The sequence below is a fragment of the Micromys minutus genome (genome assembly GCF_963924665.1).
Source record: "Micromys minutus genome assembly, chromosome: 28".
In the NCBI taxonomy this organism is placed as follows: domain Eukaryota; kingdom Metazoa; phylum Chordata; class Mammalia; order Rodentia; family Muridae; genus Micromys; species Micromys minutus.
The window spans coordinates 23,625,388-23,648,893 of NC_137963.1; the positions used below are offsets into that span (position 1 = coordinate 23,625,388).

The 23,506-nt window shown below is 39.2% G+C and overlaps 1 protein-coding gene across 1 annotated transcript; it reads right to left on the reverse strand.

Moving 5' to 3' along the window:
- Positions 1–19,282: 19,282 nt before the first annotated feature.
- OR13D1 (olfactory receptor family 13 subfamily D member 1) lies at positions 19,283–20,221 on the reverse strand (the record flags this gene model as incomplete). Its single annotated transcript, XM_080940187.1, has 1 exon — positions 19,283–20,221. One exon carries the CDS (start codon positions 20,219–20,221, stop codon positions 19,283–19,285), a length of 939 nt encoding a protein of 312 aa, XP_080796313.1.
- Positions 20,222–23,506: the final 3,285 nt, after the last annotated feature.

The following is a 23,506-nucleotide window of genomic DNA, read 5'->3' on the forward strand; positions in this document are numbered from 1 at the left end:
TGGAGCGCGCAGAAAGACAGGCGTCAGGTGCTGGGACACGTGCTGAGACAGGAGATGTCCCTGCTTTCTGGTGCCTGCTTCTGCTCGGTTTGGTTCGTGGTGGACTGGGCGGGGCTCCACAGAGCGGCTCTGCCCTTCTCCAGGTAGCAGAGGTCTGTGGAGTAGGCTCTGATCCCTTTCTTGCCTTTTGTTCTATAAGGTTCTTGCCCTGACGTCAGAGGTGATGTTGCAATGAGTAGAACCCTGAGCTTGGTGCAGTTCCACATTTTGGGTTACCACTTTAGGCTTCCCTGTGCCCCCTCCCCCACCCCTGCAGGTCACTAACATTCCAAAATGTTGGGTGAGGCATGGATATATGTGGGTGCTTTAAAATCTCGGCTTGGAGGTAATTTTGTGATACTGCCCAGGAGCCTTCACCTTCATCACGGAGTACTCTGCGTCCCTGTTGACCCCCAGCATAGCTTGGGAATAGAGATCGGCTCAGAATAGAGATATGTTAATTTTATGTTCCTGGTGCCAAGAACAGTGTGGGATCACAGGCCTGAAATGAGACCTTTATAATCATATATGGACAGATCAAAAGTAAATTCCTCTATGCTACTTAAAAGGCTGACTTCTTAAGTCCTCCTTGCTGGACATGTGGTGCCCAGAAGGGTGTCATCTAACATGTTAAAGCTGTTTTGTCCTCCAATGGTTATGTATACCCTGTTAGGTACACTCTGGTGTTTTGTAGTTTTCTATTTACAAATAATGTCCATTTACTAGAAAGATGAGACTTTAGCTCACTTCCTAGTACTTGCCTTCAAGCATCTATCTTTAGCGTTTAAAATAATTACTGCATTAAACTACATTATAATTAATGACTTCTTGCTAATACTGCATACATTGAAACGACATTCCTTATATCTTTGGAGACTGGGAAGAACTATTGGGTTATCGGATATGGTTTTATTGGGATTCCTTGTGGAAGGGGTTTGAATTAGGTGAGAGTATTTTTTTCTTAATTAGTAATCCAGAAAGAATTTAGCCTTTCTTTTCTGAAGATGTTATTTCTTAAACCAGTAAATGTAAATGAAACATCACTTATGTACTCTACTTGATTAAAATCTGTCACTTAGAGGTGGATAAAAGGTATAGTTCTTTCCCTATTGGAGCTTACGATTTGTAGAAAAAAAATGACCAAAGAGAAAAATACAGTCAATTCCATGTGGCTGAGGCCAGCATCTGTGGATTTAACCAGAGAAAAGAAAATGGTGGGGGGGGCAAAGGGTCTGCTCTGTATTGTACAAGCGTTTCCTCTTTCATTACCGAGACAACGGCGCATCACAAGTGTTTGCATGACATGAGATATCTAGAGATGAATTAAAGATACAAGAAGTTGAGTGTAATATGCAAACGCTGTGGAAGGGACTTGAGCATACTTGAATGTTGGCATCTTCTTCACTGGGTCTTGGATCGCGTATGTTTTCTTTCTGAGGGAATTAGTCAACAATATGGATGAAAACAATATAGTAGAACACAAAGAATTAAACGTGCTGGAGGGAGATAACAGAGGGTGTGTGTGTCCATTCATTCTTTTGCCCTTAAAAAACATCTGTACTAGAAAACATAGCCCTCTGTGGTCACAGATAGTCGTCACCCCTCGGAACTGTCAGTAATGTAAGTGATCTAAAGGAAGAAGGAAAGTGAGCGTGTTTCTTTTATTTCTTCCCCAGTCTGATTGACAGCCAGTGGCTGCAATGGCTTGAGGACCTAGTCGGGCTAGAAGGCAGAGACTGAACGTGATGGGATGAAAGAGAATCAGCCCAGGTTTCTGAGCCTGTGGCACACCACACCAGTCCTGCTCTTCCATTTCACTGGGACTCCTTTTATGTGAGAGATCATCTACTAGTTTCAGCCTTGCCTTAATCTGGGTAGAGTGACCATCTTTCCCTTTTTGCATTGATTTATACCAGTTACATTACTCCTGACCAGAGTCCCCAGATTCCACAGGTATAAACCCAGTAAGTAGTCCTTCTGTCAGCTTCATTCTTAAAAGTTATGCTCTTGGAACCTACACCCTAGTTCCTTTCCTCTCGTGTTGACTAAGCACTCACCAAGATGGCAGGTGGTTCTGGAAGCTTTCTTCATCATCATCCAGGGAAATCACACTCACTTTGCACTGAACACACTTTCCAAGACAGAGTTTTTCTGCTTTTGCTTGTTTTTGTCAAGCTTCTACTTTAAGGAAATGGAGTGTGGAATTTAAATGTTCCAGACATATATCTTTAAAAAATATCTTTTATCATCTCCCTTAATTTAGTTTGTGTAGACTAAAAATTTTGTGTTAGGGACTAATTTGTTTCTGAGATAAACTATTATATTGACAAGCTCAGGAAGACAGACCCGTGTGTTCTGCTTAACTCCTGTGGAGCTTGTTTTGTTTTGCTTTATTTTCCCCTAGAACCTTTAATGTTTTTCTCTTCTTTGTTATCTGAAACCTCATGATTGATATTCCATGTGGATAGGCCTTCACCTCTTCTTCTTTACCCATAGGTCTCTCAATATAGTATTCGTTAATCAAATTGTCATCTTGGAGGTTAAATGGTAGGCAAATGCTCTAATTGCTGAATTTCATCCCTTGCTCCTGGAAACCCTAACTTCCAAAGCATTGTGTGTCTTAGACTTTTTCTTTCTTTTCTTGTCTCAAGAGCTTCTGTTGCTCAGCAGTGGGATTCTCTTGGTCCTCTCTCTTTCTTTTTCCTCTTCTTACTGTACCCATGAAATAACAATATAAGACAAGACCTACATAGTAACAGCAGCTGGCATGTCACCGTGGATGGGGAAATCTCATAATGTCCCATAGTGTATCAAGAGTTGTTAGCAATCAGTGGCTTCTAGAGGGAGAATCAGTCTTCATCAATCTCTTTTCATTACTGGTCAGCTCTAAACTCATGTACATTCGAGCAACTAGTAAATGGACTGAGTAGGTTTTGTGTGTGTGTGTCCATGTATATATGGAACAGTGATCACAGAAGGAAAGGTTATGAGCTTGAGAGGGAGTAGAGAGCAGCAGGGAGGGACAGGGAAGCAGTTAAGGGGTAAGAGATGGAGGTGGAACTTATGTCAATACTGTATTCACGTGTGGCATTCTCAAAACAACTGAAGTCTTTATTGTTTATAGTCGGGTTAGAATTGTGCCTTTCTTTTATCTTTTAGCTTACTCATGAACATTTTCAATTTTGAATAGTATGGTATTTCAAAAGTTCCCTTTTCTCTCCTTTTCCTGGAATGAGTCTTTTCTATTTTTTCCTACCCAGATTTTTAAAGTTTTATCTTAGTTTAGGTTATGGATTCAGCATCTTTTCTCTCTGAGTCATTCCTTGAGTGGCTGCACTCTGGTCACCAGGGTTAAGAACGAGGACACTGATGTGTGCACAACACCTGCTCCTTTCTGTCAAGTTCTGACCTCACACACCCCAACTTTTAATTTTGTTATTACTTTGATTTCCTTTAAAGTCTAATGTTGTATGTAACTCTCAACAACATGTTGCTTTTATTTTTCCAATCTCTATTGCTCTTTAAGCTAAGTAGGACTTTGTTGTCATGTGAGTCCCACTTAGACTTTACTTAGGTTTTCAGACCTCTTACAGGTGCCAGATCCACTCACACTCACACCTCTGTTGTCCACCATCCAGTACAAGTGCAGTAATGCAGGAAGATGCATTATTTTTGTCAGTGCAATGATTATGGACAAAGATGCTTGAGTTTCTTTGTAAATGTCTTTGCCCTGGTACATATAAGGGGAACCCACCTCTTCACATCTGTCAAATTTCTAACTCTTACTGTTAGTGAACTGTAGTTTAGCAACAGCCAACTGGTTAGGAATTGCATTTTCTAGGTCTACTCAGGCTGCAGTACTGTAACACTTGCAGGGCGCAGCATCCTGATTCTGAAAGCTTCCATGAGGATTGGCACATGCAGGTCACCATTTGCCCTTGTTACTGCCAGCTGCTGCCAGAGGGAGAAATAAAAGAACCAAAGACCAGCTCCCTTTACTGTCTACCCATGATTCTGGGCAGAGCTGAGATGATTCCTGACAGCTGATTGGTAATAGCTCCACCAGGGCCTTTCTCTAAGGCATTTCTAATTGTTCTTAGTATGACAAGAATCCTTGTTTCTAAAGGTGTAACATGCAGAGTTGCAAAGCAAGTAAATGATAAAGAAATTGAAGACGAGGAAAGAATTGAACTTAAGTGATGGAAATAAAGAAAACCAATGCTTCAAAATAACAAAATTTGCTGGTGGATTAAGAGCATTTTGAGTGGCGATGAGGATATGGATAATTTTACCAAGTCCGTAACAAATGCAATGAGAACGTACTATTTATGAACTTATTGTCTAGAGTGTCACAAGTCCTTATGCTGTTTATTGCCTCCTGTTGTGACAAAAAGGAAATGTTTAATATTATTTAGTAAACCCTTTACCAATCCATCTTACTGGCCCTTTGATTACCATCAATATACCCCTTTAGGCTGTGTCCCAGCGAAAACAAACCACTGCTCAAGAGTTCTTACCTGGGAGTGGAGTTGCTGGCTAGTACGTTATATGCCTAAACATCTTTACTACACTGTACCAAAATGTTTTATAAATTTATACTCTTCATACAGCATATGAGGGTTTTCTGACTATTATCTTTTTATTTTTATTTATTTATTTTTTTGTGGTCTGATGTAAATACCTCATATAACAAATAGGTACCAGTTACAGGGTGTTAGAAATTGAGGCTGTCTAAAAATCAATTTAATGTTATTCTTGTTTGATTTTTCTCAAACTCATGAAACTGTGCAGAAAGAAGCAGGCAAGGTTGATCCGATGCTACCTTCTCTGGGTAAGAGGACAGTTATGTGTTAGATGCATGTCTTCTGGATCTATACCTCTGGACAAGTGTGTTCTGCAGTTACTTCCCTGGGTAAGCACTTTTGTGTATCTGTGTGTTATTTCATGAAGCCACTAGATGGTGACATAAACTTTTGTAGTTTGTGTGTGTGTGTGTGTGTGTGTGTGTGTGTGTGTGTGAGAGAGAGAGAGAGAGAGAGAGACAGACAGACAGACAGACAGACAGACAGACAGAGAGAGACAGAGACAGAGAGACTAAAAGAGGTGTGATGTTGAGTTCGTTTACTATAAACTACAGGTATTTTGAATGATTAAGCTTTCAGGGTACTTTTGCCTTGGATTTGTTTTGCGTGTGTGTGTTTGGTGATGAATTACATAGTAGAGAAAAGGTGAATTATAGCATTTATGGGTTGCATTATTACTGCTATTATCAACAATATTAAGAATTAAAATATTAATAAAAACAAGAATTAAAAATGAAAAGTTTCATGCCACCTTATTATAAAGAGCCTTAATTATGCCACTGAATACTTGTTAAGATACTGAGTGCATTATGTTGAACATTGCTTTAGGGTGGAATAAAGAATTTAAAATGCTCTAAGGGGGATTAAAATAAAATCACTGCATATTTCATGAGCTTATTAATGTATCTTGGCATTTCTGTACCAGACTATTTGCTGCTATTTTTATTACAGAAAGTAGCAGAAAAATGTGAGCAATTTAACAATATTTAACTATTTAACAATAGCAATAGCTCATTTAATAATTGTATTAATAAAACAAATTGGTGTACATAACATCATTTGTAGATATCCTAAAGGAGCTGGCTGCCCTTAGGCTTTATGTAGGAAGATGGGTTTGATACTTGTTAAATTACTTCTCTGTCATTCAAGAGAAATGTTCCATAGAAAATATTTCTGGATGTTTTTATTATTTAACATAGATTTTTTTTGTTGTTCTGTTATTAGTTGACATCTGTGTATATCCACTGTTCAGTGCTCCGGGATTCCAGATACCTCCTACCTGACAAATTGACTTTTTAACTTATTTTAATTTTACTTGAATCCTTCCACTTGACTTTAAAGCATTTATTTTACAATTTGTTATATTTTATTGTCGGTATTGTATTGAAAACTGGAATATTTGCTCATGAATTTTCAGCTATGTTCAAACAAGAGGGCCATATTGTCGACCTCCTTGTCAGATGTTTTAGGACTCTGCCTAGAATACTTACAAACGTTCTGCATGATCTAAGTTCAAATGCCCTTCTGTGCCTTGTGAGACTGGGCCAAGAATTTATGGGGAAATCAGAACTCTTTGGATGAAAACTTCCTTTCTGAAGCATGACAAGGTATCTCTCCAAGACAGACCAATGGCGCTGGAGGACACAGGATTCCCTTGGCCAGGCCTTCGCTGAGGACAGACTGACCGCCCCCCTTTTGTGTGCACATTCTCTAGCAGCCCCTCCCTGAGTCTTCCTGAGGTGAGCCGTCATAGTTGGGGTGCCTGGGTTACAGGGGGAGAACCTAAAGGGCTCATCTTAACCGGCGGCTACTTTGAGCATGAGCAACTTACGGTATGACAGAAAAGACATCTCCTTAGCAGAATTTCTAAAGGGGTCTTCTGCTGTTTCTACCATTCTTTCCTATTGACCATTGTATTTGGACTCCATATTAAAAGGAGCTGGACAGAGTCAGGTTAGGGAAGCAGGTAAGCTATCCGCGGATGTGCATCTCTCCGTTCTCTCCTCCAAATCCAGCTCCCCCATGGAACACACTCCAAGTTCTGTAGCAGAATATCTATCGCAGCCTTTTCTTCCTCTCTGACACCCTCTGCCCCCTCCAGTCCCCAATGAATCGTGTGGAATTGCCAGTCCAACCCTTCATCCTCCCCTTCCCCTCCGCCCCCACTTCCCCACTCCCCACCCCATGCTCATCCAGTTCTTCCAGCCTCCAACACCAGCAGGGATTCCTGTAGATTTTCACCTCTCCATTTTCTCCTACAAATGCTCCCTCAGGTCCGTAGCAGGCCCCCTGCTGCAGCCTCCCTCTCCTGTGGATGTCCCTCCCACCTTTCTTCCGGTCTCAGGACTTTCTCCCAGTCCCTAGAGTCAGCAGGCTTTCTCTGTGGCCTAGAGCATCAGGTCTTCATTTCCTCCCATTCTCACCCCCCCCCCCCCCCCCCCGCTCTGCAACAGACGTCTGCTGTGACCCTTACTCTCTACTCATTTCAGGGCACCAAGGAGATCATAGTGGAACGCCATGATTTTCTTCACCCTGGGGATCCCGGTAGCATCCCCTTGTTTGTTTTTTAAGATTTGTATTATGTATATGAGTGTTTTATCTGCATGCCATAAGAAAGCATTAGATCACATTATAGAAGGTTATCATTTCGTTATATGGATTGAACTCAGGGATGTGGTTATGCAAGTGGTTATCAATTGGATATTGCTTCTGCAAAATGTGTCCACCTTTGTGGTTTCTGAGATTGAACTCAGGTCCTCTGGAAGAGCAGTCAGTGCTCTCAACAGCCGAGCCTTCTTCTCTCCAGCTCCGGCATTCCCTTCTCCCCTTCCCATTCCCATTCCTAAGTGTCAGCTCCCCAAACCTGGAACTTCCAGTGGCCACACCTACCAGAAGCATTTCCTACCAGGCAACCCACAGGCACCACAGTGTCCTCAGGACCAGAGAGGACAACAGAAACTCAGGAACAAAATATCTACCAAAGACAAGACCTAGACACTCTTCCCAAACCCATATGCCTAGACGCAAGCATAAAAACACAATCACAGCCAGGACAATATGTCTCCAAATCCCTAGAAAACCTTAGACACCATGAAAAAGGCAAATGTAAAGTAATAGGAATGGAGGAAGGAGAAGAAGCCCAGGTGAAAGGCACAGAGAACTATTTTCAATAAATTCATAGAGGAAAACACCTAAACCTAAAGACAGAGATGGGAACAGATTCAGAGACCTCAAGCCAGATGTAATGCAGAGAGTGAGAGATCTTGGAACACTGAGCCTTAAAGTGACTCCATCAAAATCCCTTTATCTCAGAGATCAGGGTTTCCCTATGGAATAAAAGGCAGAAATAGTGTAAGAGCCAGAGGGATGGAGATCAAGAAAACAAGGTCCTTTAAACCAACAGGACTGACACACATAGGCACTGACGGAGGCCGAGGTAATGCTGCATCTGCTGGGGTCCTAGAGCTGATAGGAGAAGTGGACACGCTTCTCCATCCTTAGCCAAGAAGCAATATCCAATTGATAACCATTTGCAAAGGAAAAGTTAGTTTCCTCCATGGGTGTCTTACTGGAGGAAGCAAACTGCTCTTAAGGATAGGCTGCCTGCCCAGCACTAGGTGGCCAATAGAAAATGAACTCAAAAAAGTCTTTGGAGGTTGTCTCAGTGTAGTGTCAGGGCTCTTCCTTTTAAAAAATTATCTTATTCTTTTTTATTATATATATTTATATAATTTATAAATATAAAATTTATATTTATATAATTTAAAAATATAAAATATACAATTATATATAATATATAATTATATAATATGTATTTCTTCTCTCTTTTAATTCCATAGGTCCTTTGTGTATATGTCTTCCAGTTTAGTGTTTTTCTGCTATTCCCACGTGTACAAACAAATGGGTCTCTTTCTTGTGCTTTCTCTTGGGCTCTTTTCTCTGTTTCCTTTGTCTAATTCTGATGTGTTAGTTTTTATTTTATCGTACTACATTTTGTTTTAGCTAATCATCATTCCTTAGGAAGCTCTTTCTTTTCTAATGAGAGGCAAAGGGGGTGGGATCCAGACCAGAGCAGAGGTGGGAAAGAGCTGAAAGGAATGGGGGGAGGGGCAATTGTAATCAGATATATATTTGTGAGGGAAAAAGCCCTTTTCAGTGGGGGGGGGGTGGTGCCCATTTGACAGACTCTACTACCTGTTAATGAAGAATTGGCTCTTTCTGTATGTGATGAGTGTTTTTATATATATTATGACAATTATTAAGAACTGCCAAGATCCTTGGGTGGACACCGCTGTGTTTGTTCTATAGCTGTGACAGTCCTAACATAGTAAAATGGAGACTAGACTAAAATCATACTGACCTTGAGTAATACCGACGGAGCCAGTTAGTAAGCATGTGAAACATGTCAGATTAATGTGCACTATCTGGCAGCAAACAAACTTTCTTTGAATATTAATTATAAACAGTATAATTTTCATATGCTAACATGACACATATAGTTTCAACAGTCTAAGTGAAAGTCAGTTAAAACACGAAAGATTCAAAAGAATGAATAACATTGATACTAAAGTGACAGGTACATTAAAATCAGGGGTTTGTTCAAAACAATATCATGACTTTATTATCACACAACTGTAGGAAATGCTTTATTTATATCAGGTGTATAAATGTTGCCTATGAAGGGCATTTAACTATGCAAATTATTGTTAAATAATAAACAAAATTCAAGGCACACCTGCAAATTCCGCTATGAAGCTGGTACCCTAAACAGCTCTTGCTGTAAGGATTCAGGTCGGGGGCTGTCAGTGTTCTTTTAAAAGCACCTGTCTTTTCCTACTCAGCACTGTGGGAATGCTGGATTTAATTTCATCATTCCCACCCACCTCCTGTGTGTTTGTAATCAGCCTCATTACAAGTAAATACGTGTCAACCTTAAAATATTGGGAAATGGGAGACATTGTTAAATTTTTTTGGGTGTCATGGAAGGGGACGCAGGCCTGGAGAGAAGTAAGCTTCACTTTCCAAACTATTTTCTTAACCTATAAAGACAACTCATCATTTAAAAAAAAACGAGATTCCTGTGTTGTACAAAAAGAGGGAGGGACGGCATGCCCCTTGGCAAAGACAGATGAGACTCTTGTGCTTAATAGCAATGTGTGTGCTTTGGGGCATCTGATGATTGTATATGTGTGTGTGTGTGTGTGTGTGTGTGTGTGTGTGTGTGTATTTCCTTATTTATCTAACGTTGGAGACTACATTCCAGTACCATCCATACCCTTTTCTGTTGGAATCAGTTGTCTCCGCATCTGCATTTAGGAAGAAGCTTATCTGCCAACCCATGGTGCTAGAAGCTTCTCTATTATTACTGTAGGCTAATCCTCACATTCATGTAGCTTTCCATCTAATTAAAAAGAGTTTAACAGCCTTATATTTAGAAACAGTTCAACAGCGCCTAACTCATATTCCTAACCAGTAACTCCTCCTTCTTTCTCCTGCTCTCAGGAATGTCACTACTACTACCTCATGCAGGGTATCATCATTCTGTTTGCCTACTTGGTACTTAATGTCGTGAATAAGTTTTTATTGTTGTTGTTGTTGTTGTTCTTTTGTTCTTTTTTTGTTACGTCATTCTTACTCATATTGACTTTTTTTGTTCCGTCATTCTTACTCATATTGACTTTTTTTGTTACGTCATTCTTACTCATATTGACTTTTTTTGTTACGCTGATGTTTAAATGTTACTAATTAAAATAATAACAACAAAGCAGTAAACAAGAGTCTCAAAGAAATCTCACCAAAGGGGACACAAGAGAAAATTTAGAGCAGGCTAGTTAATTCTCATCATTTTCTGTAACCTGTGTGTGCCTGTGTTGCGGTTTATTCTTTCCCCTCTGATCTCCAATATTCCTATCCATTTAGGTTATATGTTATGCTTTGGAGAGGAACTTGACAGGAAGCTCCTCACATCACTCTTAGTGGAATCATTCATGTCATGCTGTTCTGTTTGAAGTGGGGAGGGGATTTGCTCAATCTCTAGTGTAGAAATAGGGAAAAGGCAACCTGGATTCATCTTGGACTATATGCATAAGTGATAACTACCACTTGGGTCATATTTTGAACTGTCTTGTTTTGCCACATAAATGTTTTTAAGTTAAATTCTTAGTCTTTTATGTTTTGTGTCCTCTTTACCTTATTTAATGGACACTTTTTTTCCCGTGCTTGGAGCATTTATGTATATTTTCCTTTAGCTGGTTTGTAGTGTCATGTTTGGTTAAATACTGTTTCACTTAATGTATGAACTGTAAGGAAAAGATGAATCCCTTCCCACTGAGGGACCAGCCACACAATGGTATAGTACAGAATAGAGTTTATTCAGGTCATGGGAGAGTTAACAGGGTGGTAGAGGAAGAGAGAGAGAGAGAGAGAGAGAGAGAGAGAGAGAGAGAGAGAGAGAGAGAGAGAGAGAGAGAGAGAGAGTAGAGAAGTAGAGGCCGGCTATGAGCACGTGGAGGGAGGGGGGGAAGGGAAGAGGAGGGGTAAGGGTAGGAGAGCAAGGCTGCAAGAGCACAAGAGCAAGAGAGAGAGGAGGGGTCAAGCAGCTCCTTTTATAGTGTCAGGTCACTGGGGTGGAGCATACCTAGCTACTGCTGGGTAATTGAGGGGTGGGGTATACCTGGATGTTGCTATGTAACAGGGGTGAGGTTTACAGAATCCCAACATGAACTAACAAACCTCCCAGGCCACTTCTGCTTTCTGTAGTCTAAGGTGTTTATAATACCTGTCTCTGAGTTTTAGGAAAGGAAGCTAGCCTTCAAAATTATTATTATTTATTTGAGTCACAATAAAAAGGCATGCTGTTCTTTTTAATTGAAAATATTTTTTTCTCATGCAATATATACTGATTATGAATTTCTCACCATCTACTCCCAGTTCTTTTCAATCTCCCCTTCCCTCTAGATCTACTCCCTTTCTGTCCCTCATTAGAAAAGAACAGGCTTCCAAGAGATAATACCCAAATCTGACAAAATAAGATATAATAAAATAAAGCAAAACTATCATATCAGATTGGGGTCTGACAATTCAACATGAGGAAAAGGATCTCAAGAAAAGGCACAAGAGTCAGAGACCCATTCATTCTCATGGTCAGGATTTCCATAAAAATCCTAAGCTTATTGCTCTAATACATACACAGAGGACCTGGGGTATAACCATATAGGCCCTGTGCTTGGTGCTTCAGTCTTAGTGAGCTTATGTCACAAACAGCTACTCCGAATCGGGCAAAGGCCTGAGGGTTTGAAATAAAGAACACAACTCAATTATTCCTGTTACCAGAAATGCTTTACTCCAAACTCCAACTCCAACTGGCTCCAACTACAGATATATACTTACCAAGCAGTTACAAAGGCAGTAAGCAAATTCCCTAGCTCCTGGGTGGAGGCCTCACCGCCTGGGGTGAAGTATATCTCCTGAGGTAGCCAAAAGCAGTAACTGGAACCGGTGTGGAGCAGGCTTGTGACTGGGCTTTAGTATTACAAAGAAAAGCATGTTGTTTCCCCAAAGTCAAGGCTAGCAAGCTGCAAGTTCAGCTAACCCTTAGCAGATGGGGGTTGGGCATAACTTCCAACAATGTCTGCTTTGCTTAGTTGACTCAGAGCCTTGCTCTTCTGGTGTCCTCCACCCAGCTTCCATCTTACAACCTTATTCCTGTAAGTCTTTTACAGAAAGCAAGTTTTTTAATGTCAACAAATTAACAAAATTTAGATCATTTTGTAGAGTCATAATGTCACAATCTTCAAACCCATATTAAAAAGAAAAACCCCAAAATGTAGTTTAACCATGGAGTCTTACAAATATATTTTTAAATAATTCTTAGGTTACAGATATCTTGATGGAGAAAGCATAAATATTCATGAACTTAATGATAAGATATTTGCTATCAAAAATTGTGAGATAAAGGAATCTTATGGTCCAATACATATACTGAGAAATAAACACTGAGTTTCACTACATAATGCTCTCAAGGAACTGTAAAATAAGAGGTAATAAACCATGATTACATGTAGGGACAAAGTAGAATATTTCATAAGGCAGCTGCAACAGAAGTCTGTAAGCAACTAAATATGGACAAAGAACTTGAGCCTATTTAATCCACTAAGTAGGCCCCAACATAACATTTCCTATGACTTCACAGTCTTGCTGACATTTTCTGCTTTTTTGAGCATACATTTATTTTAATATAAAGTTATTTTCATCACCTTGTCTGACTTAAAGTAATTTTTTTATTTGTTACCATTTCTGAGGTGGATTTTTTTGCTCTTTCAGAATGCCTTAAATTTCAAAGCTTTTGTTTAGAAACATAAAATTTAAACCGAGAAGGGACAGCTGTTTCACTATATAAAGTAAAATTTCATAATGTTATAAATATATTGGTATGAGGTCTGCAGATGAACAGTTATAATGGTCTGAATCACTGCTAATTAGTTATGTTGTCTTAAACTAACAGTAACTGACATTTATTTCATCCCGCATCTGGTGTGGGAAGACTCAGGAAATAACCAACTCTGCTAATTTATAAATCAATTGAATTAATCTTTAACTGAATTTTTTTATTGTTCCAATATGGAAAGGTTCTAGAAAAATGTGTCTGATTATGAAACTCCATTGTTTTAAGAATAGCAGTGTTACACAATAAATAGGCAATTGTCATGCAGATACAATAATTAGGCAATTGTCATGCAGATATATAGGTGCTTTGAAGAACTTCCTGGCTTTAATTGTATTAGTTTTTGACTGAAAACTGTAAGACAAACCATCTTTCCTTTGCTAAAGTTCACAGTCTGACATGCCTGGGAAAAAAATAGTTCCATTAGAAGTAGCCAAAACTATTTGAAAGAATATTGAAAACATTCATTATGCCAACTTGATTCTGATAAACCTGATATTTTTTTGCTTTCTTTTTCTTGTACCCATCCCTTGGGAATAACAACTGAAACTGTCTAAGCTGTACATAGTAAATTAAGTTTCATAGGGACCATTAAACTTTATTTTTAATTTCTCACTTGCAAGAGTCATAAGTACCTATTAAGAAGTTTTGCTTTTAAAAATAATAGAATTTTTTCTAAGCTGAGAGACTTTTCAATAAAGTTTTCACAGGGACTATTAAATTTATTTTAAGATTTTTCTCTTTCGAGGGATGTAAATAGCCTAATTAAAAAGTTTTGACTGTTGAAAAGTAGTTGGATTTCTTTCTAAGTTAAGTTTAAGAACATTTGTAACTTGCTCTAGGATGAAGCTTCTCAGCTGACAGCTGATCAAGACACCAGTTTATGAGTATAGCTTAATATTATTAGGAGTCTCTGCTATGTTTCTTTAGCAAGTATTTGGTTTTTAATTTTTCCCTAGGTCCATGGGTGTATCTAGTCTCAGGTTCTTGGGTGGCCAGACAACACTGGATACAGGTTCTATCTCATGGAGTAGACCTTAACTCAAGTTAGTTATTGGTTGGTTATTTCCAGAAACCTTGAGCCTGTACTGCACCAAGGTATCTTGCAGGCATGTCACTATTGTGGAGTGAAGGTTTGTAGCAGTCGCTGTTCACCTTTCTCCTTTGGTAGTGTACACTGTAACTTCCTGTACAGTGAACACTAGTGAGTAGGAGTGGAGGCTCTATATAGACTTCAGCTCACGTGCTCTGTGTTCAGAAAGTTGTGTATGTGTTGTTTTCTGCAATGGGACTCTTACCATTGCTGTTTAGGTGTTCCCGTGGACTCCTTTGCTCAAGAACTTGATTAAATGTACCCCATTCCCAGTACTGGAAGCTGCTTTTTGGTGTCAAGGGATGTACAGCTCTGTCTCCCCTGTTACTTGGTGATTTAATGTAGATTGTGTCCATATATATACATATATATTTAGGAAGCTTCAACTGTAAGGTTTCTATGCAACTTCTCAAATGGCCCTTAGTTTCAGCTGTCTTTCCCTCCCTAGCTCCTTTCTTCTCCTTCTTCCCTGTTTGATCCTTCCATTCTAATCCCACTCTTTTGCATCCTATGGAAATGGAAACAAACTCACAGCCAGACAATATTCAGAGAGTAAGAGATCTTGGACATTTAGCTTTAAAAGCATTTGTTCCATCAAATCCCTCCCCTCAGGGTTCAGGAAACTCCATGGAAGAGACAGTGTGATAGCTTGAAGGGATGGAGGACAACAAGGACTCAAGGCCTTCCTTAACCTATCAGCACATATGAACCCACACTATGGCAGCACAGAGTGCAGTGCCTGCTGGGATCTGCACCAGATTCTAGAGCTGAAAGGATCCCTAACCCAGAAACAGTATCCAGTTGACAGCCACTTGCAAATGAAAACTTCATATTGGCCAACACAAAGCAAACTCAACGGCATCTTTGGAAGTTCTTTGTCAGGCCTTTGTTTGTTTGTTTGTTTGACTTTACAGGTCTTACTGGCATATATATCATGGCTTCTGGTTTTGTGTTGCTATGGAATGCCTGTGAATGTGAACAAGTGTGGCTTGGCTTCTACATGCATGTCTTGTGCCTTTTCTTTGGCTCTTTTTCTTTTTTGGTTATTTTGTCCTATTCTAATTTGTTTTTATTTTCTTTTATTTTTATTGCATAGATGCCTGTTCGTTTTCTAAGGGGAGACAGAAAAGGTGTGGATCTGGATGGAAGAGGAAGTGAGGAAGAGTAGAAAAGGGAAAACTGCAATCAAAATATATTGTATGAAAAAACCCCTCCATTTTCAATACTAGGAAAAGAAAGTAAATAATGATTAGATTTCTGACTGACTCAATCACAGATAAATTTATCCAAGAACCATTGACTTCACAAATTTTGTATATTTATCCATTAAAGCCATGTATATTCTAAAGCTTTCAAATAAAAAGGAATAGAGAAAAACTAATGCTGACATCATATATTCAGCTTTTGCCTTTCATGCTTTTACTATATTTATTTAGAGTTTTACTATATTTACTTATTTATTTACTATACTTATTTATATGTACTTATTTATAATGAGTCTATTTTGTGTTCCTCCTTTAAGTGCAAGTCATGTTTTGGATGTATTTTAAAGGAAGCTCTAGATATTATATTATATCATAAATAGTTCATCATCATGTGATTCATTAGTTAAACATTTTTAGCTTTTCTTTCAATTAGAAATTTCCAGAAAGTGAACATGAGCTCCCACCCCAAACCAAATCAGGATGGTATCTCCAATTGACAAGTATTTCCAAAGAAAAATCAAGCTTTGCTTTTCTTCACAAGCAACACATAAGGACAGAGCAGCATGTGGCCAGCACAAAACAAACTCAACTTTTTCTTTAAGCTTTTTTTGGTCTAGTATTGTTTGAATATTTTTAATCTTACTATATCCTTATTTGTATGATTTGGTTTCTGATTGTGTGTCTGTGTGTGTGTGTGTGTGTGTGTGTGTGTGTGTGTAGTTGATGTGTAATTGGATAGGTAAGAAGGTGGGGAGGATCTGGGAGGCTATATGTCAGAATATGTTGCATAAATTTTTATAGTTCTGATTTTTAAAACACAATCACTTAATTCTGTGTGTTCTATAGCGTCACTATGCACTATTTGAAATAGAACATGTTGTCTGTGTTCAGAGTATGGGGTGTAAGAGGACATAGGTAGGATCCAGGATTTGATGTGGGATGCCATTACATAGCCTAGACAAAGAAAGTCCTCACACACAGGTGGTGTTTGAACGTAGAAGAGATAGAATTTCCTGGTGGGCTGGATGTGGATGTTTCACTTCCTGAGATAGGAAAACCTCAAAGGAAAGTCCATTGAATATAGGTAATTTAAGGTTCTGTTTTGGACATGTATTTGAGAAGCCATTAGTGTAGGTCTCAGGGCTGGTGGTACATCCAGAAGTCACTGTTCTATATATTAATCTTTTATGTTGGCTATTGTCAAGTTACAGGTTCAATAAACTAGTTCAGCAATTACAGCTGTGTGTGGCTGGGATGGGCAGACTGTGTCTATCAGTTAGACTCTCCGATGTCCAGAAAGAAGAAAATCAGATATACAACTAAGGGAATGTCATTTTAATTCAAGATATTTCTGCAGTCGTTGCATGCCTTAAACAACCATAAAGATTGCTCAGGCCAGGGCAGAAACTCTGTTTTCCTTCCGTACAAGAAAGCCAACCATACATTAGTTCATCCATTCGTTCAGCATACACTTTATTTTTGTTTTAAGAGAGTTTATTTTGGTTCATAGTTCGTGGTATGGAAGTCCTGGCCATGGGATCTTAAGGCAGTCTGAAAGATGAATGCCCATTTTCAGTTCACTTTCTCCTTTCATGCAGCCCAGGGAAAGGCAGTATCACATTCAGGATTATTCTCCACAAGCATATGCAAAGGCTCATTTCCCGAGCGATTTCCTCCCTCTGTGGATAATAGTCTTTTCCTTTTTGCTTTTCTTATTTTGTGTCAGGTAGTATAGGGTGACCTTAAAGTTAAGATTTGCCTTGACAAATACTATTGGAGTGCAAGAATTCCTTGTGCATGTGAGTGAGGCATGTGCATATGTGGTACATGTATACCTGTGTGTGAATGCATTCCCCTGTGCACACATGGAGGCCATAGAGCAACATCGGGTGTCTTGCTCCATCTCTCTCCATCTTACTCACTGGGTATCTTGTGGAACCTAGATTGAGACTGGACATTAGCAAGCTCCAGTAATTCTCTTCTCACTGCTTCCATAGCACTGGGGTTAAAGGCTTCTGTGAGACGTTGACCATCCTTTTAAAGTGGTGCTGGCCCCTGAACTCAGGCCCTTATGTTTCTGCAGCAAGTGCTCTTACTCACAGAACCATCTCCCTATCTCTTAGGAGAAAAGAAAAACGCTGAACTTGAGAGATTTAACAGTTCTTCTCCCATTCCTGGCCCAAATTTCTCAACTTCTTTAAAATCCATCTTTCTCTAAATTCCTTGCCTCAGCAAGAGAGCTTATTTTGCATGAAAAGATTATCCTGGCTAAGAAAGGAGCAGGGGAGAAGTTGAATACTGTGGGATGATTGGGCAATAAGAAATGTTGGAAAAGATGTTTCCAGGCAGCTGGGAACTAAACCACAGTGGTGTTTTATCAGTATTGCTGTGATGTAGTGTTTTAGAGAGACTCAAGTAGGGATGTTAAAAGTGCTTTGGGTTGATTCTAATCATGGTTCTTTCTTTGGTTAGAAGGAGCCATGTCAATGCTAGCTTTATCAGTGTTATGATGGCAACTCCAATATTCATAACAAGGGCAGACTATGGATTTCCTTGTTTGGCTTTGTATTGAGCACAAATTATAAGTGTATAGCTAGATGTAATTATTAAACACAACACATAACTCAAGGTATTTGTAGCCTGGATTTTAATATTTTAAAATGCACACTCATATGGAAGATGGTGATGTGGCCAAAAATGAACAGCCCTCAGCAGATATTGGGAGGTGAGTAGACTATTTGTGTGCATGTGTGAATGGAGATCAGGAGATTATACTTTAGTTATTAAAAGAAAGGAGGTATGGTGAGATGGATCAGCAGGTAAATGTTCTTTCTATCAAGCCTGAGAACCTGTGTTTGATCCCTAAAAGCTAGATAGAGAGAACTGACTCATACAAGTTTTCACCTGACCTCTGCACTTGCACCGTGGCATGTACATGCACACAGAATGGATAAATGCATATGGTAAAAACATGGCCCCTGGATACTTGGAACTCAGTTAAATCTTTCAACCTTTTCCTCAAAAATTAGAATGGGGAAACATAGGAATAGGGAATTGGCAAGGAAATATTTAGTTAGGGATATATAATTTTAAGCAGCAAGAACTCAGCTGAAGGTTGGGGGAGCATTGTAGAAAGGTTGCTTATTGAATTATAACCAAAAGAATATTTGCAAATTTTGCTTTAGCCACAGCTAGAACAAGATGTTAACACGGCAGCAGCAGGCATGCTCTCTTCTCCTTGAACTTCCCACTTGCCTTTCTCTGAACCTTTTCTGGATTCTGGCAAAGACTGGGCCTCAGATCGTTCTTCTTCACCAAGCCTAGAGAGACTGCTGCTTTCCTCAAACTGCAGCAGCATTGGGGACTGAATGTGGCTCACCTGACCTTGCTGACTTAGAATGTAGGTTGCCAGGTTAGAGAGTGTCACTTAATCAGCTAAGTGTGTGCTCACTGCTTACTGAAATTTCTAGGAGGTGAGGTTAGCTTTCCCAGGCACTGCACAGACTCCAGGCTAGAGCTATCCCATGGTAAACAGAAAGGATGCTTTCCTTTACTCTTAGAGGGGATTCTAGGAATTGATGGGTGCTGAATTAAAAATGAATGAAAAAGAGATTAGAAAGAAAAAAAGCCAGTTGATGAATGGAGACACAAGAAAAAAATGTTGGAGAGAAGAGGAGGATACACAGGAGGAAAAAAGAAGTAGAGCTGAGAAGGGAGACAGAAGGAATGAGAAAGATTGACTTGACGGAAGTTTACCCTAAGGGACAGATGAGAAGAACTGTACATGGCCAGGAAGTCTGCGGACACTGCACTACTCAGAAGGTTTACACAGTGTGTCTCGAAGAGAATGCTGGCTTCTTCCTTGGTCTTCCAGCATGTTCGTTGAACCCAGGCTGAGTTTCACAGGCCCCAAGGCCTTTCAGATTTTCTGAAAATACAAATGTTTGCTCAAAATTTTCTTCACGGCTTCTTTTACCTCCTTATTCCTCAAGCTGTAGATGATGGGATTCAACATTGGAGTCACAACTCCATAAGACAGTACAATGATTTCGTCAGATGCTTTGGTATACTTCGACTTGGGCTTCATATACATAAAAAGGGCTGAACCATAGAATAAGATGACCACAGTTAGGTGGGCTGAACAGGTAGAAAAGGCTTTTTTTCTCCCTTCAGCAGAATTAATTCTCAGGATGGAAGAAAGGATAAAAATATAGGACACAAAAATTAACAGCAGAGGAATTATCAACAATACAATACTGGCCACTGTCATGATAAGCACATTCATGGTGATATCTGAGCATACAAGTTTTAGAAGAGCCAGGATCTCACAGGTAAGGTGTTCAATGACATGACTACCACAGAAAGGTAACACCATTGTGCAGACTGTTTGCACTATAGAGTTAAGAAAGCCTATGGCCCAGGACCACATAGCCATGTGAACATATAATACCTTGTTCATGATTACAGCATACCTCAAAGGATTGCAAATGGCTACATACCTATCATAGGCCATGACAGCCAGGAGGACACACTCTGTAGAGCCCAAACCAAGGGAGATAACCATTTGCAGAGCACAACCAAGGAAGGAGATGGATTTTTTCTCTGCCATAAACATGATAAGCATCTGAGGAATGGATGAGGATGTGTAACAGATGTCCAAAAAAGAGAGATTCCCAAGGAAAAAGTACATGGGGGTATGGAGTCGAGAATCCAGGATACTAATGAAAATTAGAAGACTGTTTCCTAGGAGAACTATCAAGTACATGATGAGGCAGAGCACAAATAGGAAAAGCTGGAGTTCTGGATACTGGGAAAGTCCCATGAGGAAGAATTCCATCACCGCAGAGTAATTTCCCATCTTCACCTGCTCAACTTACCCACAGATTTCATGCAAGGCTGTGACTCATGGAAACTTAGCTTCTTGATAGAGAGTCAAAGAATAACTTTCACATCTAGTATCATCTTTGGTTCTTAGGAAAGTTCCTAAAATCAGCAATGACAGGGTTATGTTTACTAATTATGAAAGACATGCAGAGACAGGATATATTGCTTAGCATCAAACGGCAGCAGAGAACTGGAATTGTGTTAGAAAATGGCAGGTCTCTAATTGAAGATGACCTCAGGTCAAACGTCTTTCAAGCGTGCGCATATAGGTATTTTTTATTACTAGGCTAGTGTTAGAGCAGTAAATGGAGCAATAATGTTTTGTGAATTAAATTAGATGGAATCTACTAGAGGATATAGTAGGTAGTTCAATATGTCACTATTAGATGAATATATAATATAATAAATTACATACTAAAACAACAATTTATGTTTATATTTAATAAATTATATTTATTTACAATATGCTGAAAAGTTGATTTAATGAAAATTTTCACATGGTCTGAATGTGGTGGTGCACACATTTAATCTCAGCACTTGCTTGGCCAAGGCTGAAGCATAGACAGAAACATAAGACTCTGTAAGTTTGAAGCTAGTCTGGACTACAAAGCAATTTCCAGACCAGGCAGGGTTATATAATGAGACCCTGTCTCAAAATTTTTTTCTTATTTTAGAGTAAGGAGATTAAAGTTATAACAGGAGAATTTTTCATGGGGCATCTAAATGCTAAAGTGTCTGGGAACCATGGATTTGGTTCTCAGGAACTTCCAAGCACTGGGGATACTTGGATACTACTATAAGCTGTTTTGTTCAGCCTGGAATCTACTCTCCTTAACTGAAACCACCAAGAACTACATTTCTTCTTTTTACAACTTCCTGGTTTCCCTAAACTCTCTATTCTTTCTCTTCCATTTGTCTCTCAGACTTACATTTTGTTTTACCAGATGATATATATTTTAATTTCAGTTTTTATATTTGGTGCTTTAAGTAGCTTTCCAAGATATTCTACAGTAGTTTTGCTTGGGCTGTGAAGCCTTTGTTAAATGACAATACTGATGGCTGATTTCCGAACCCTTTTTTGTAACCCAATCATACTGTCACAAGCTGATTGAATGCTTAACTCATTAAGTCAGGCTGTAGACACATGTCTCACAGACTCCAACAACACTTGAGAGAACAGACCATCAGGAGCAAGTTTCTTCTTTCTGTGTCAAACTTGACAGCAAGCATTACTTACTTTACTTTTAGTCGCGTGACAAGGATGAAAACTCCGACACCTACATCATAGCCTCCTCCTGTAATCATTTCATAGTTATTGGTAGTAATATCATCAAGGACAATGATATGATTACCCTTTCCTTCTGACTTGCTTCTACTAACCACATGCCTGGACTCTTCTAGCCTTGGTTTTCATCTGCCAATCAACACACACTTAAGTGGTTTAGTCCTCCCATTTTCTTTCATTTCCACTTGGCTTATCTTTCTGTTCTACTTTTTCCTCTTAAAATTGAAGACCTACAACCTTAAAGACCCAACCTTGCTTCATTTTCCCTATATTCACTGTTTAAGGTGTCTAAACATGATGATAGACTACTTATATAAAGGACTGTACACTGTGGCTTGTCATCCCCATCATAGCTTCTGTTTTTGAGGTTGTGCTAAAATGAAATTTTTTCCTCTTCTGACTATATCCTTATCCCATATCACACATTTCCTTGGCTCCTTCGTATCTAGAGAGCTTTAAGGGCTTACTGCTCGGATGGTTGTAGGCCAGAGCACTCTCATCTGCTTATGTGGAACAGAACAGGGAAAATGTTTTCTCTCCATTTCCTTTCTAACTCAGTTCTTTTCGCATAGAGAATATCACTGGGCAGTAGTTCTGGCAAAGGTAAAACAGAAATGGTGGCAACTGTATCTTAGCACATCAGAAAATACTTGCACTTTACTTTGCTGTCTAGCTACACTGGCTACAAGGGCTGACTATCACAAGGGAACAGGTTAAGGCTGAATTTCTGACGCTGGAGAAAGAGAAAACGAAAGGGAGACTAAAGAATGAGTACTTACAGTTTAAAGAAAGCGTGTGGGCAGAAACCATGTAGAATGGCAGTGGGGCTGTGGATGACATAGCAGTGAAGGGACCGTGGCATCATTTCCCTGTTTAAAAATGAATCCAGGCAAGGTAGGCTCTTTTTGCAGATAGAGGATGAAGCAGAGAAATGGAAATCAGTAAACACACACACACCTTAAAAACCACCCAGTACACACAAAGCCTGTCTTGATTCCTCACCACCATCTTCCCATTTCTGCAATGTCATTATACTGCGATGGAACCCAGGAACTTCTCTTCCACGAGTGGTTTTTCTCTCTGGTGACCTTCATCAGTTGCTCCAAAAGCACTGATAGAAGTAAAATGTAAGGAAAGACAATGGATATGCTATAGTGTGCAACTTCAAGGTGGGCTTTAGCTCATGCAATAACCGGGTTCATTCCTACCTCTCTTAAAAGGAGAAAGTCTGAAACCAGAAACTGTGCCATACACACTAGCATTCACAATAAGTTCTATTGCTGGTGTTCTTTTATTTTTTTGCTTTAAAATAGACACAGGGTTCAGCATGTTTATGGTAGGTATTTATGCTTTTAAAAAGCAATCTATATGCTAATACCGTATATTCATATGAAAACATTTATAGTTTATTAAACTAAAACAGACCTTTACCTAAATCTGTCATATCAAAGACAATAAAATTCTAATAAACTCAATTTGTAGATAACAAATAGAGGGGACATTAAACCATATGTTAAAAATTATGTCATTCATTTTTAATTAATTTACAGAATTCTAAATTAATGCCTGAAAATTTATTATAATATGTGAAACAAATAGGTTAAAGAAAACCCCAACAGATTTCTATCAGCTATCTAACTAGATATCAAAGAGTGATGGCCCACAGAATCCTTTCTTGATGTAAACTTTTGGTAATTTAGATCTAGGAAGAAAGTCATTGAGATGTTAAAGATGAGTTTTGTCAAACTGTAACCATCCAGCAGTGTCAAACACAGGAGAAAAGGAGGAGAGTCTTGTGGGTAGGAAGGAGTGGGGGGAGGGGGGACACCCATGGCAGTGTTTGCTCTTTCTGTGGTAGATAACACTTTGGTTCTTGCTCCTTCACACTGTATTGATGTGTGTCCATTGGCTTGGTCTGAGATTGGTGCTTATTATTGTGTATCAGCAAAGGAAGAAACAAAATGTGGGTCATGA